At 45.8% G+C, this 16,059-nt stretch overlaps 1 protein-coding gene across 12 annotated transcripts; it reads left to right on the top strand.

Moving 5' to 3' along the window:
* The first annotated feature begins 2,082 nt into the window (after nucleotides 1-2,082).
* LOC120660300 lies at nucleotides 2,083-8,209 on the top strand. Of its 12 annotated transcripts, XR_005669516.1 has the most exons (7): nucleotides 2,134-2,476; nucleotides 2,546-2,596; nucleotides 2,696-2,908; nucleotides 3,802-3,894; nucleotides 4,474-4,664; nucleotides 5,035-7,279; nucleotides 7,364-8,209. XR_005669516.1 is itself a non-coding variant. In XM_039938767.1 (4 exons), the coding sequence occupies exons 1-4, from the start codon at nucleotides 2,435-2,437 to the stop codon at nucleotides 3,834-3,836; spliced, it is 363 nt and encodes a 120-aa protein (XP_039794701.1). In that variant the 5' UTR covers nucleotides 2,083-2,434; the 3' UTR covers nucleotides 3,837-3,913. The 12 variants fall into 12 exon arrangements, 2 of the variants coding, with proteins under 2 accessions (XP_039794701.1, XP_039794702.1); XR_005669514.1 differs by lacking the exon at nucleotides 2,546-2,596 and having other exon boundaries at nucleotides 2,128-2,476; nucleotides 3,802-4,664; nucleotides 5,035-5,158; nucleotides 5,237-7,279; XR_005669511.1 differs by having other exon boundaries at nucleotides 2,131-2,476; nucleotides 3,802-4,664.
* Nucleotides 8,210-16,059: the final 7,850 nt, after the last annotated feature.

The raw sequence follows: 16,059 nt of genomic DNA, 5'->3' as shown, positions 1-16,059 counted from the left end.
GATGCACCGGTGGAGGCTTTTTTTGGCGCGAAATGATCTCTGACCTGCTTGCGCACACTTTTCTCCAATTCCTTCTAAGTCATTTTGTATGCTAACTTCGGTGCTGGAGGCTTTTCTTTCTTCTTCTTGGGGGTGTTCCTCTTCTTAGGAGGCGGCAGGGCCTTTGTGGTCTTCCTCGCCTTCAGAGGCGGTGACGGTGGGACCCAAGACTTCGCGCTCTCCTTCTTCGCCTTTAGAGGCGGTGACGGTGGGACCCAAGGCCCTGAGTTGGCACTTGAGTCCCTTGCATCATCGGGAGCTGTACTGGGACTCTTTTCTGCTGCCGGTGCTGATCTTGGAGCCAGACTGGGACTCCTTTGTGGTGCCGGTGGTGATCTTAGAGCCGGAGTGGGACTCCTTTCTCGTGCCAGAGTGGGAGTCCTTTCTGGAGCCGGAGTGGGACCTCTTTGAGCAGCCGGTGAATTTGTGGGCTCGGAGCCGAGAGTTGGTGTATCGGCGAAATGTAATCCGGGCCATTCCGATGACGCAAATCGTATGTACCGCTTATTCCAACAGATCCATGTGTGGACAGCGTGTCTGAGTTCCTCTTCTCCATCGCCTCCAGGGATCTCAAGGTCGAGGTCTTCCCATCCTGGCTCGACTTGATCGACCATGACCCTATCATATCCTTCTGAAATTGGCATGCCATGAATTATCCCACCTTGAACAGGCACTTCAGCAATGCCGTGCGCGATGAGTTTGATCTTTTTCCTTTGCTGATATAGAAGCTCGCAAGGGGTCCTCACGGTGATGTCATCCACCGGGTAATGTTTCTGGCTCGTCCGCAACCACTCTGGGTTGACCTCCGGCTGGGTGCTCCGTGGAAGCGACGCTACTACGGCGTTGCGAGCCGGGGCTGCTCTCCAAATTGGCGGCTGATCTGGCTTCTTGTTGGTGTGTTGGGCTGCTAGCCGCCATTACACCTTCAATCGAAGCTATCATTCGTTCCAGGGCACGCATCTTATCTTTCTGTTCATCCTTCTTTCTGGATCAGTTTCGATAGGTCTCAATGTCAGCACTGAAGCCATGCTTTCATGGAACTACACCCATACCTCGCACATGTCTTGTGTGTTCCGGTGTCCTGAGAGTGCCAGCTCATCTTTCTCTCTGTCCGGCTTGAAATTGCCTTCGGACACGACCGTTAGTGCCTCATCCAGCCTGTTGGCCGCTTCTCTTATGGCGTCGCTGGTGATAAGAGAGCCATCTTCCGAGTTTAGGGAGCTTCCATGAGCGTAGAAGAAATATTTTGCTCGCTGCGACCAGTTGAAAATCGCTGGTATGATTCTCCTTGCAGTGAGGTTGTCTTCCATTTTCTGCCATTTCGAGATCGCCGTCGAATAACCTCCTTGCCCGAGATGATGAAAGTGTTTCTTTTTTCTCGTGTTCTCTTTGGCTTGTGCTGTCCTTTTCTCGTTGGTCTCGGACAGTTTGTACTACACAAATGCATCCTAAAAAGGACGTTGCTTCTTGAAGTGTTTCTCGAATGGCACGTGGCCCTTCTTTATGTAGTCTTTGTTCAAGTTTTTCTTGAACGTTTGGAAAGAAATAGCCATCTTCTTCATGATCCAATTCTTAAAGATTTCTTCTTTGTCCACTGGAAAACAAAGTGTTGTTTGACATCTGTCCATAGCATTTACTTCTCTATTTCAGGGACGATGTCAGCATCATTACCAGTGCTTTTGGTTTTCTTCCAGTGCTTGAAGATAATGGGGATGTTCTCCCTAACATAACATCCGCACTGATTCACCACATTCATCTTAACTCCCTTGGGAGACTTGGGTTCTCCATCCGGGTGCAACGAGGTGATTGTAGTACGCCCCTCCATCTTTTTCTTCGAGTCTCGTTTATGTTTCGAGCTCTTCGATCCGAAAGTCTGAAATTATATATATAGTAGGTCTATTTAACACCTATGTATTATCCATACCCGAGGCAGCCAGCGCCCCATCCCGACCCGCGCGCTCGACGCCCGGGGCAGCCGGTTCATTCTTTCGCTGTTTTTGTCTGCATCGCGCCTCACCTCTTGGCGGTTCTACCCCACCCACCCACACACAGGTCGCCGCTCGCCAGCACCCAGCAGATCGGTTTCTGTTCCCGACGGCGCTTGCTCCTCTCGTTCCTGACGCCACACCCTCCTCTCGAAGCCGCTCTCCTCCTCCAACGGCGTTCACTCCTCCTGACGCCGCTCCGCGACACCGTCATCCCATCGCCGTCGCCCTCAGGAGATTCTCCTCTGACCCGCAGAGCTCTTTCTGGGTGCGGCGCCACGGCTCCACCTTGGCCATCGTTGTCCCCTCCACAAGTGGTTCTTGTGGCGTCCACAGCTCCCCTAGTTCTCGTGTGCTGATCCGTCTCCCCTCGCGCATGGCGGTATGGCGGTGCTTCATCAGCCAAACTCATGGCTGGATCTCGAGTGGATTGGAGGAGGGCAGCAAGTCTGGTAGCTCCCTGCTACACTCTCCTCATCCTGCTACTATTCTGCTCATGTGTTCACCTCGAAAACCCCCAGATCCCCTTTTGCAGCTGGCTCCAAATTGAGTGGAGGCTACCGTACGGAGCAGTATGCCTTGGCACAATTCCAGATATGATTGAGAGAAGATCCCGTGTCTACTCATTTGATCTTGATTAATTCATTCCCAATTTAATTTTTTGGGTGCAGATCGGAGCGGAGAGTCCTTGCCTTCAATCGCCATCAGGAAAGGTCCTTGCGGATGCGACCACCTTCCAGTCTCAATGGTGACCTCGAATCTGTTCCCCTGTGTCGGCTGGCGGCATCCATCCACCTGGGGCATCACTGCTGCGTTGCAGTGGCCGTATTTCGTACTGGTGGCCCCGTCAATCACCATCCCCGTAGAGGCGGCAGGATCCTACGGTAAGCTGCCGCAAATAGCTACATCCAGCCATAAACCTTTGAGGTTCATGATTCCCCTATAGATGCTATGGAAAAATATTTTGTTTGTTCAGATCACCATGCCTTCAGTGTCCTTTCACTCTTGCAAATGCATTATAATTTAATACTGTGTTTTTCCAGCTACATAAAAATCACAGTTCTCTTACGGTAAATTTGTCCAAAAAATCACTCAGGCTTTGTAGATCCTTGAACTAGTCTGGTTTTTCAGATGTAGAATGAAGGCTTTGTGGAACATATAACCTTCATGCACTAGGTCGCACGGATTTTAGGTACCAAATAAATTTTTGAATACTTTATTGCTCTTACAGTTAATTAACAGGATGCATAGTATATAGTTCTTGTAATTTACTAGACCTTCATTGATGCTACACCGTGGTAAATTACCCATGTAATATACTAGCATTTGTAATTATGTCGATCTCACCACAGTCTACAGCTGTCAGTGGTTTATCCGGATTTGGGTTCAAAGTAGCATGAAGCTAAAATATCAATTACATCAGAACCTGAATGTTATAGTAAATTCATGAGTTCATATTTCATGAATTTTCATGCATACCTTTCTGTTCTGCTGTTGATTGTCTCCAGAACCAAGCAATTTACTACAACTATTTGATTTCCTGACAGGGTGTTAGTGGGGGAATACCTATTCAGATAACTAAGCTTTATGTCCTTTTAAAAATGGATTGACGACTTTATTTGTTTATGTATGAGTACCGATTTGGAGTTCAGATACACAATATGATTTTGTTCTGAGATGGAAATAATTTTGTTCATATATGAGTGCTCAAATGTGAGTTCACGTTTCTGAATTTCTTTCTGAGATGCTCCATTGAACACACTCGAGTTATTGACAGTGTGCTGTGAAGCCCTCAACCTCTACTGGCTCTGACCTCGACACAGGTGCTGATCCTAAGGACATCTTTCCAGCAAAACTTTCAGACAGTCTTGTAAGTTCCTGCCTGCTAATTCATTTTTGCATCATAGTCATCAATCTGTCTTCAGTTCCCATTCATTTTGTCTTGGCTCTTGTGTTAGATATGTTCTGCAAACTACTCTCTTCATGGAATTAATATTTTTTTTTTATAAATTAGCATTTTAAGTTTTGCAGTAAAGGGTGGATCAGATTGTCAATTCTATTATAAATGTGTTTTCATATGGAAACACAAGAAGACAATATTGGATATGGCATATAAGAAATGATGTAGGACTCATTTTGGTTCTATTATGCATACAACCCTTCCCAGACAACATGTTGCGTATAAGAATTTTTCACACGGTTGATCCATTCGAGATTTGGAATGATCAACTTGGCCATCCAAAGGAATGCGTGAAAAATTAAGGAAAAAATCCAAATCACTACCCTGTACTATAAGCAAAGTTTGGATAACCCCTTGAACTAAATTACTTTTTACTTAACCCCTCTGGTTTTGTAATCCGGTGCACTGTTCACCTTTTGACCCATCTTAAACCTGTTTTGCTGACTGTACGGTAGTTTTGGGGGCTAATAGCGCCACATGGGATGCCAGGATAGCAGATGGAATCAAAGCCCACTTAAACCCTCTCCTGAGTCAGCCCAGGTCATCTCTCTCACGACTCTCCATCGTGTTCCTCGCCGTCTCTATTTCCCTCACGTCTCTTCCTCGAGACCTCCCGAAGGATTGAGCAAGGTGATGATCGCAGGCCACACAACTTGATCGGCGACCATTACTTGAAGCAGGTGTGTCCCCCTATCCTGCACTGCCCCCTTTTTCCCTATGTACAGTAGACATTGTGATGGACCATGTATATTAGGTGGGAATTAGGTGTTTTCCATTAGATCCAAATGAGTACGAGTAATAGACGTCACCATTAGTTCATTAATTAAGGTTCTAATTTTATCTGATTTCTACTAATGTCCATGGTTTTTGGGGTTTGTACCTGATAAAACTTTTGGGAATGATCTTTGATTAAATTGGTTGTCATAGCAGTCCAGTTGCAGTTAGCAGGTCGTAATTGGTTTATAGTTTTTTTAAGATTGAAAATTGTGTGGTTTTTCTCCGATTCTTAGTGATATACATTTTATATCATGAATTCCTCAATTCTGCCAGGGGACATGGACCCGCGAGATTTCATTGCTGTTAGGTTTCATTTGGGGGAACGTTTGATTTTGATGGCAGTGTTTTGGACTATGTTGGTGGGGGAGTTGAGGTATCGCACATAGAGAGGGATAAGGTATCCTTGCCAGAACTAAGAGGGTTTTTGTGTGATTATGTTGCACTAACTGATGAAGATAATGTTGAATTTCACTAGTTATTCTGTGGAGATGAGATAAATAATGGATTAATGAGGCTTGAAGATGATAAAGCCTGCCTCTACATGTCTGATTGCATATCAGAGGGTGGAGTGGCACAAATATATGTGGAGACATTTAGACTTAATGGAGGTGATGAAAGAGAGGTTCAGGGAGGGAGTCAAGGAAGGACTGTCCAAGATCAGACTAGAAGGGACATTGTGAAGAGATTGTCCTTTTACCCCCCCTCCTTCTGAAAATGATAAAGATGGAGAAGGTGGAACAGAAAGCGAAGATGAAGAATACATGGAGGAAGAAGAGTGCGCATCTGATGAGGAGGAGGAATTTGATGATACTTCAGATTAAGATGAAGAGGCCAACTAGTTCAAAATGAATGCAAGGAGGCAGAGGGAAAATCCAGCAGGTAATGCTACAGATTATGGATTTTCTGATCTTCTACTACAAGAAATTTTAGAAGAAGCACAAACTTTGCAAGATGATGATGAACCTCCAGTCATAGACAGTAGTGAAGAGTACAATTACGAGAATGACGATCGGGGTGAAGCAATAAGAAGAAGGAGCAGATTTGGCAGATTTGACACTGAAGCAACCATTCCAAGTTTTTCACTTGGTATGATTTTCAGTGGAAGAGATCAGTTTAAGAAGGCTTTGATCAAATATGGGTTGGCAACTAGGAGGCACTTGGTTTTTCCAAAGGATGAGGCTACTTGAATCAGAGCAAGATGTTCATGGAATGGCTGCCCTTGGTTAATATTTGCGTCAAAAGATAATAGCAAGTTCAAGGTGAAGACCTTCCACAATGTCCACCATGGTTCGGCTAGGCGGCGATTCCGCGGCGCCTAGGCGCGATTAGGCGCTAGTCGAAGCCCTGCCGCGTCGATTTGGCCGTAGTCGCTCTTCTAGGCGGCGGCAGCTCGTCGGCGGAGCCAGTGGGGGTGGAGGAGCGCCTGGCGGAGCTCGCCGGTGGGGGGGTGGGGGTGGGGGGGAGGAGCTGCGGGCGGCGGTAGGGGCTTGCACGGGCAGCTGTTGGCGCAGGCGCAGGCGCGGGCGCCCAGCAGAGGAGAGAGAGAGATGTCGGAGAGGGAGAGGGAGCGGGAGAGGAATCGGCGGTGGCGGCGGCTGAGGCTGGAGACGAGCCTCACGAAGGATGCGGGAGTTGGGAGATGGATAGGGTTTGGACAGGTTGCCTCTCTCTTGGGCCTTTCTATGGACTGGACAGTTTGTGTCTTGGGCCTTTCTATCTCCCTAAATCAGCCTTTTTACCTATCTGAGCCCACTATTCAGCTGTTTATTTTTTCTTTTAGAAGATAATATATGTATATTAGTATATATATAAAACGCCTAGGAAAACGCCTAGGAGCGCCTCGGACCGAGTACTCCCGACTAGGCGCTAGGCAATGGGTCAGCGCCTAGATTCCGCCTAGCGCCTAGCTCCTAGCTGAACTTTGATGTCCACAACTGTCCACAAAGGAAAGACAATAGGTTGGTCACAGGACCAAGAATAGCTGATAAATTTGAGCACATCATCGAGGCAAACTCGTCATGGAAGCTTCAAAATATCAAGGAGACTGTGTTGCTTGAGATGGGGTAGATGTATCCTCGTCCAAGATAAAGAGGGCAAAAGCTATTGTCATGAGAAGGATATATGAGTCATGCAAAGGAAAGTATGCAAAGATATTTTGTTACCAAGCTGAAATTCTTAGAAGCAACCTGGGAGCACATGTGCAGTATATTTAGATCCTGACTATGAGTTCCCTGTATTCCAAAGGTTTTATGTATGCTTTGATGCTTGCAAAAAGGGATTCCTAGCTGGATGTAGGAGAGTCATTAGAGTTGATGGGTGCTTCTTTAAGGGAGCTTGCAATGGTGAGCTTATTTGTGCTCTAGGAAGGGATGCCAACAATCAGATTTATCCAATAGCATGGGCAGTGGTGGAGAAAGAAACTGAGAACTCTTGGTCTTGGTTCTTGGGACTTTTACAAAAGGATATTTAGATTCCATTAGGTGGCAAGGACTGGGTTATAATATCTGACCAGCAAAAGGTATAATATTTCACAATGTTATATAACATTTGCTATATCATAACTTCATGTACATATACTAATCACACCTTTTTAATAATGCAGGGTCTTCTTAATGCTGTTTCAGAATTATTCCCACAAATTGAGCACATAATGTGTACAAGACACATTTATGCCAATTGGAGAAAGAAGCATAGGGACGATGACTTTCAGAAACCCTTTTGGATGTGTGCAAAGGCATCAAGTGTGCCATTTTTCGACTTTTGCAAAGCAAAGCTAGCCCAATTAACTCCAGCTGGTGCCAAGGACATGATGAACACCAACCCCAAGCACTGGAGCAGAGCTTGGTTCAACCTTGGGTCAAACTATGATAGTGTAGACAACAATATGTGTGAAAGTTTCAACAATTGGATAGTAGTTTGAGGGCCCATCTAATCATTTCCATGCTTGAGGGAATCAGGACCAAAGTTTATGTCAGGATCCAGCAAAATAGAACCAAGTCAACTAGATGGACATCAAAGATCTGTCCAAACATTCTCAAGAAGATGAACAAGTACATTGATCTAGCACAAAATTGCTCAGGAATTTGGAATGGAAAGAATGGATTTGAGATCAGACAGAAGGACAAAAGATACACAATAGACATAGAGAAGAGAACATGTTCTTGCAGATATTGGCACCTGGCTGGTATACCATGTGCTCATGCCATAACAGCATTGTTTTTAAGCTCTAGGCCTGCTGAGAACTACATAGCAGATTGCTATTCAGTGGTGGAGTACAACAAGATATATGACCACTGCATGATGCCCATGGAAGGAATGGATCAACGGCCAATAGACCAACGCAAGCCACAACCTCCAGCATATGTGAAGATGCCTGGCAGGCCCAGGAAGGAGAGGAGGAGGGAACTTAGTGAGGCAAAAAAGGCCACAAAGGTTAGTAGGATAGGAATAAAATATCAGATGTAGGAAATGTCACAAGGAAGGTCACAATACTAGGACATGTGGGCCTAGATCTAATGCAAAGAGAAGGATTTATGAGGCAGGAAAAGAGGCAAGATTTCTTTCTGTAATGCTTGACCTTTGTTGAGTGCAGGATTTTATTTACTGAAAACTGATCAAGCTTTGTACATTGCAGGTTTTAGAGAGTAGTAGGCCACTAAAGAAGTCAAGGAAGGCAAGAGGATTTCAAGATGACATGCATTCGCAAGGACCTTCAGCTACAGTGAAGAAGAAGAAAGCATCCACTTTCAAGCAGCCTGCTCTTACAAAGAAGAAAGCAACTGCCAACAAATAAATGCCGATCTTTACATATTTTTATCGATATAGTTAGTTTGAAAAATTCTATGTTAAACAATTATCGCATCTCTAGCTTTTGTGAAGTCCAAGTGGATTCAGTTGTCAGTCATTCAGACATTGCTATCTTCTGGAATCAGACATTTCTTTGATATGTTCAGAACATTTTGCCAAAATAATTCTAAGATTGCTTCAAAGTATACTGGAACATTCATACTATTGAACTTCTTGTCGGTTCATATACAAGCATCAGTGAAATACATGATATAGCAATGCATACACATCACACATTCTTGCACAGCCAAGACAAAACAACTGAACACACAAACACAGCTACGTTGAGTGCCTCCCGCAAAGCAGCCTGCTTGCACCTCATCTCTTTGTTTCTGCCTATGTGCATGGCAAGCGTGGCGGAGAAATCATCACTAATGATGGAGAGTAGAGACGACATCCCTAGCTTGGGCCGACGGGGAGGAAGTGCGTGACGATGAGGACGAGAGGGGTAGGGGCCAGAGGCCGCGACAGCGCGTGGAGAGCACAGAGGTGCGTGCCCATGGCAGGAGGCAGGCGACGATGCGATGGGGAAGGTCGACTGGGAGGCCGCTATTCCTGTCGGCTCCTTCGCCATCACCGGGGCAGGACAAGGAGGTGGAGGCAGAGAGATGGCGGCGCCGGCGGGATATACGGACCCAAACCCACTGCTCTGTCGGCTGAGCGAGCTTCTATTAATTTCAGCCACGACCCACTTGTAGTTTCGATCAATTCATGGGTTGGGCTGGGCCGATTCACGAGAGGGAGAGGGGGTTAAGTGAGCTTTGATTCCATCTGCCACGCTGGCATCCCACGTGGCACTATTAGCTCCCAAAACCACCATACAGTCAGCAAAACCAGATTTAGATGGGTCAAAAGGTGAACAATGCACCGGATAACAAAACCAAAGGTGTTAACTAAACAGTAATTTAGTTCAGGAATTATCCAAACTTTGCTTATAGTATAGGGTAGTGATTTGGATTTTTTTCCAAAAATTAATGGCAGTTCTTTTGGTACTTACTATATCCATACTGGATACGGTAAGTACCATAGGGAAAAGGATTTTAAGACCCCTCTTATTTTAAATCAGATTGACTATCTTAGATTCCTTGATCATATTCAAAAGAATATGGATGGGTCTGATATAAAGAATGTATGGACAGTTCGGGCATTTCATGGTTGTAAAAATACATCTGTTAGATGATCTAAAGTGTGGAAGATCCACACATAGCCATGCATTTAGTAGATAATGCCTCTTGTTATGAGCATTATCCCGAATACTACTGAGCTTTTGTACCTACAATGACAATTGTTTGGTATAATAAAAGTTTAGTTACATATCCAAAAGGATAAATTGGAATCTATAAGTATGACATTAAGTCATAGCAGGACCATTATTAGTAAATTGCTACTGCCAACTTCGTGTTGGAGTCAGGTGGACTTACACACTCCTAACTTATGATTAACTGCATATCCCCCATATGCATATAGTATGTGGAAATACATGAAGATTTCCTATTTGCGTAAGATTGAGTTACGTTGTATACATACCACTCTCTTTTTTTTTGAACTGAAACTGTGGAGGAGTTCCCTACAGCATATATATTAATAAATAAAAGAGAGTGTTACAAGAGATTTATAGAGATACTTACAAAGCACTAGAAGATGGGGGAGGGGGGTCTAGTTACATGATTGTATTAAGCCATTGTACAACTGTTGATCTATGATCCTCACTAACCCTATGAAGTTGGAGGATAATCTGTGCCTTTAACCTCACGGTCCAGAGCTGGATGTTTACTGGGCTCCCTTCAAAAATCCTTCCATTCCTGATGTTCTATTGTTCCCAGGCTATAATGATAAAGATTTCAATGTAATAGGGCATATTCATGACATTGTGTCCCTGCTCAAGTCAATTATGAATATCCAGATTGGTGTCCCATGTGAACCAATTTCTACCAGCATACTGTGGAGAAAGGAAACTTAAAGAAGAGATGATTTACATCTTCCACCACTTGGTCATTGCAAAGCACACAAAAGGTGTTTGGCTGAACATGGAAATTTCTCCTTCGTAGCATGTCTCTAGTGTTTAGTCGGTCCATCAGAATAAGCCAAGCAAAAAATTTCAGTCTTGGTGTGCACTTTGATTTCCAGACCCATTTGAAGGTCTTAGGTACCTGTAGATGTTTGAATGCTAGTTTATAGAACTTGCTTGATGTGTATTGGCTGTTTCCCCAAAGGAAGGACCAAACATCATTAGAACCTTCATCATAGTTAACTTACTGAATGTCATGCTGCATTGACATTAGCTCATCCATGGCCTGTTCAGAGAGTGGAAGAGTAAAAATTTCTGTAGTGTCTTCTGTCTGCATAATTTTCTGAACTGATATGCTTTGATCCTTAGCAAAAGAATATAATCATGGATATTTGGAAGAGAGAATATCATTGGTACAGAGATCATCCCAAAATGTTACAGTGGATCCATTACCAATAGTGCATCTAGCAATACCTCTATAGATGGTGTTAAGCCTCAGAATATCTTTCCACCAGAAGGATCCAACCTCTCTTGTGGTATGTGGTATCCTGTGCTGGTAGTACTTCGACCAAATAAGATTGCACCATGGGATGTTGGATTTCATATAATACTTGTGCAGCTGTTTTAACAGTAGAGCATCATTCTGCAGTTTAAGGTTTAGAATACCTAAACCACCTTTGGTCTTAGGTTTTTGGACTTTCTGCCATGCAACTAAATTCCTAACTCTGTTAGAAGGACTATTACATCTCCATAGGCATTGCTTTCTTGCTCTATCAATGTTCTCTATTACCCCTGCTGGAAGCTTGATTGTGCACATAGCATATGTAGTGACTGGTGTAATGACAGAATTGATCATTTGTAATCTGCCTGTGTAAGACAAAAGGGAAGAGCAAGCTGAAAGTCTACTCTCTACTCTGTCAATCATCAGTGTCAGATCTACCATTCTTGGCTTGGTTGTACCCATTGGAAGTCCTAGGTAGGTGAAAGGCAATGATCCAACTTGACATCCCAAGATAGCAGCAAGCTATTCTATTCTAGCATCGGAAACATTAGTGAGAATCATAAATGATTTACTAAAATTCACTTTCAGGCTAGTGGATAGAGCAAAATCATCAAAAATTCCTTTTAAATGATACAATTGGGCTTCCTCTGCTTGCATTAGCAACAAAGTGTCGTCAGCATATTTGATTATGGGAAAATCTGTAGAAGGTTGTGGGAGAGGTAGTTACAGGTGTCCTTGTTGACAAGCATCATTGATTACATATTGTAAAAACTCTGCTGCTAGCACAAAAAGTAAAGGAGATAAAGGGTCACCCTGCCTCACACATCTTTTGCAATGGAACTGTTTGCCTGGGACACCATTAAGTAGGATGGATGAGAAGCCAGAGGAGAAGATCATTCTCATCCATTTCAGCCATAAGTCTGGGAAGCCTAGATGGGCCATCATGCTTAACATGGTAGAGTGTTCAACTGTATCAAAAGCTTTGGCAAAATCCAACTTTAGAATGATAATTTGTCTCTTGCTCTGATGGCATTGATGAATGAATTAAAAACTCCAAGCCAGACAGTCCTATATGGTCCTACCTTTAATAAAACCATATTGGTTTGCATGTATGAATTCCAGTATTACAGCTTGCAGCCTTTCAGCAAAGATTTTTGTAAGAAGTTTGATGCTGCAATTCAGGAGAGAAATGGGCCTAAAATCATTAACTGGCTCAGGATTGTTGATTTTTGCCACCAAAGTGATGAAAGAACTATTAATACTTTCCAAGTTCAGATTGCCATTGTAAAAGTCATTGCAGAGGTCATAAAAGGTTTGCTTGATGATGGGCTAGTATTTTTTAAGAAAGCATCCATTGAAGCCATCAGGGCCAGGTGCCTTATCAGATGGCATCAACTTAACAATTCTGTCAACCTCCTCATTGGATATTGGCAATATCAGGATAGAGAAATCAAAGTTTACTTGGATCAGCTGTTCAAGATCAAATCTCATTTCTAGGTTTAGAGAAACTCCCATTCTATTTCTGTAGGCTGTCCAAAGTAATTCTGCTTTCCCCTCATGATCAGAAATCATTACACCATTTTCATTTTGTAGCTGTGAAATGGAGTTCTTTCTGTAGGAGACAGTTGCCATAGCATAAAAGAACTATGTACATTCATCCACAAATCTTATTCTGTTTACTGTATATCTTTTCTTCCAATAAATATTTCTAGAATGGAGAAGCTTAGCAAGATGCTCCTTAATCACATTTCTGAAGCTGAATTCCATTGCAAATAGTGGCCTTATTTCTTCTAGAGTATCCAAAAATAAAATCACCTTGTTGCAGTTGGTTATTAAAATGTTTAGGTTTGATATACCTCTGCTCCAGACCTTAAGATCATGTCTTACATTTTTCAACTTTCTAGTGAGCACTGATGCTGAATCTCTTGAACTGCGAACAGGTTGTTCCAGCCTCTCTGCACTGCATCATAGAATCCTAGATGGTTAGGCCAATAATTTTCAAATCTGAAGATTTCTCCGTCTATTGTTCAATATTTAGATCTCTTTGAGAGGATCTATTTACAACATGTATACTGGTATTAGTATAAATGAGCTTTTCCAGGCATTAGGGGGAGATTAGTAGTACCACATATAATGCCCGAAAAATATTTGAATGCATAAAGCATTTCAAGCTTAGGATCACGTACTAAATTAACTGAACTTTGAGTTCAAAGAATTATTATTTGCATAGTATTGCAAATAAACTGCCACATGCATTTACTAATCATTAATCTAATGCAAGTATGTGCCAGAAAAAGTAGTGGTACTAAGTAAAACCACTCAACTCCCAATTGTAAATAAGAGGGGGAGAAGTATGGACATAAAGTAGGATTATTCATGCTAGCAATAGAAGACTTTCCTTCTAAAGTAGTAAATGCAGCTCAATCTTTGGTTGAAAGACACCTAGAGGACATTTAATGTCCTGTGTATATTTATAATTCACAACCCAGCTCAGAGGTGCACCAAAATACTGATGCTGGGATATCGGAAAGCCCTGACTCTTGTTTAAGGAAGTCATGATGAGTCATTCAGGGTTCATTTTTGAGTTTTGATAACTGAAGAATTATATCATATAAAGGCTACATGAGTCGACTCATATTGTCGGTGTCCCGACCCGGGGGCCTGGATCCCAACTAGTAAATGCTGCGTGTTTCCTCGTCCCAGATGATGATGCAAGAGGCAATCACAGTAACGCACGGTTTTATCCTGGTTCCGGCCGCGGGGCCGTACGTCCAGCAAAGGGGGTGTGCGAGGGCACTGTATTATCTTGCACCCGGAGTGCTTGTAGTAGGGGATACAAGCGAGGCGAGAGAGGGAGGGAAGCTCCCAAGTCTCCGCTAGGAGTGGAGTCGGCTTGAGATGAGTGCTCAGTAGTGCTGAGAGTTCTCTTGGAAGGAAGAAGCTAGAGAGACCCAGCAGACTAGAGTTCAGCGGCCTAGCTAAAGGAAGCCCACCTCCTCCTTTTATAGTCACAAGGAGGGGTGGGGGTACATGAGTGGGGGCATAGAAGTCGTCGTTTTCCCCTGAATCGCGGGGTACAGTGGTGGATACTGTAGGAAGTACACTGTGGGAAGGCGGCGCGCGGCGCTGTCGTCCTGGATCTCGTCCTTGGTTCTGCAAGGATCGCGCCGGTTGTCCTGCAGTATCCCTGTGGGTGGCGTGGTCGCCGCTGATGTATGGTCTCTGATATACGGCGCGGTGGCATTTGGTGGGCCCTATGGATTAGGGTCCTGTATGCACCAGTGGTAGCGGTAGCGGGGCGCGCGGCGGCCCTGGACCCCCTGGTCGGTGTGCGGGCGTGCACACTAGGAGGTCCAGGGGACGCGCGGAGGTCCCGGTCTCCACAAGGGGGGAGGTCCGGGGCCCTGCCCGCGCGTGCTGAGTTCCCCTCACGGAAGGACACGTGACATCATCGGACCCCTTCCTCAGCGGGGAGGTGAGTCTGGATGGTTGGCGTCGGCAGAACAGTAATGGGAGCAGTGCCGAGCCTGTCCTATCCCGTGTTACAGGTCCCAAGGTGCTGCTACAGCATCCGGGATGGCGGAATGGTGACCGGAGTTAGCGGATGGGGACCCCGGTCACATCCACTATGGGAGTGGCAGTCTGACGCCGCCCGTCCTTTGAGCCGTGGCGGAGTGACTGGCCTTTAATGCCTTCGTACGGCGGTCGGTTGGGCGGCGGGGCCGTTTGTCCCTTGTGCCGAGAGACGGCCTCGAGCGAGGCGGAGATAAGTCACCCGCTCGAGGGCGGATCCGCTACCCTCGAGCGAGGCGGAGATAAGTCACCTGCTCGAGGGCAGATCCGCTGCCCTCGAGCGAGGCGGAGGTTGTCCGGCGGGCCCGAGAGGGACCCTCGAGCGAGGCGGAGATCGTTCCGCGGGTTCGAGGGGGATGCGAATGGGCCGCACGCTGGACTTCTTTGAGTCCCTTCCTTTCTTCCGAATGGGAGGCAGGTCGTGGGCCTTTGTGGGCCCAGTTATTTTAACAGGTGTTTTGTGTTTTTGGAGCGATCTTAGTACCCCGATTAGGGTGTCCCTAATTGTGATACCCGACAGTAGCCCCCGAGGCTTTGGTTGAATCAGTGGGTTCGGCCAAAGGGTAATTCGGAGATTTCCCTTTTGACGTGATCAGTCAATGTCGCGCACCCGCCAGACGCGCCGGAGCGCCAGCCCGGCGGATGTGACAACTCACCGGTCGGGGTGGTACGCCCATGCGAGGAGTGCTTCGAGGCGCGCGCCTCTTTGTTTGTTTGTTTGAAGGACAAGACGCGTCCGCGCGCTGAGGGGGGCCAGGGTGATGGTAGCGCCCGCTGCTTGGCAGCTGGTGCTCTCGTCGCGCTGTCCCGCACGTAGGGCCTTGGCCCCGGCGTTCCTGGTCGCTTTACGATGCGCCATTCGAGGGCATCCGGCCAGAGCCGATGCTGCACCGCTTAGCGTCCAAGGGATCAGCTCCGCTTTATTTTGCTTGGTCATGTCTCGGCGCGGGGACCGAGGACATCCTTTGCTCGTGGAGTGCCGCTTCGTCACGGGCGATACAAGCCTCCGCTCTTTGACAAGTTTGAAGCTTTGTGCCCGGCGCAACTATAAATAGGGGTCGTGGGGTTCCCTTTCTTCCCCAGCCTCCCAACTCTTTCTTCCAGCATTGCCTAAATCTTGTAATGTTTCCTTTGCCTTTTTGTGACCGGCCCCCAAATGGGGTGGCCCGGCCTTTTTAGCCTTTTGGCGCTAGAAGAATGCTTGCGAGCGGTAGGGGAAGACCGGAGTGGGCGTGCGCTCCATCCCCCAGGCTTAGTGGGATCAGCAGAAGAGCATTGGGCCCATGGGGTCCTGCTCCTGCGATGTCCCCTAGCCTGAAGGGGGATGGAGACGCCTGACCGTGGCGCTGGCGCCAGGTCTGGCGGCTGT

The sequence above is a fragment of the Panicum virgatum genome, chromosome 2N (assembly GCF_016808335.1).
Source record: "Panicum virgatum strain AP13 chromosome 2N, P.virgatum_v5, whole genome shotgun sequence".
In the NCBI taxonomy this organism is placed as follows: Eukaryota; Viridiplantae; Streptophyta; class Magnoliopsida; order Poales; family Poaceae; genus Panicum; species Panicum virgatum.
The sequence above is the reverse complement of the archived record's forward strand: the minus strand, read 5'-3'. Positions and strand labels throughout refer to the sequence as shown.

Excerpts from the sequence above, each read along its gene's own strand:
- LOC120660300 (XM_039938767.1), top strand. The coding sequence starts at position 2,435 with ATGGCTGGATCTCGAGTGGATTGGAGGAGGGCAGCAAGTCTG. Across the intron at positions 2,477-2,545 it reads GGAGGAGGGCAGCAAGTCTG|ATCCCCTTTTGCAGCTGGCT; the intron begins GTAGCTCCCTGC and ends GAAAACCCCCAG. Across the intron at positions 2,619-2,695 it reads ATGCCTTGGCACAATTCCAG|ATCGGAGCGGAGAGTCCTTG; the intron begins ATATGATTGAGA and ends TTTTGGGTGCAG.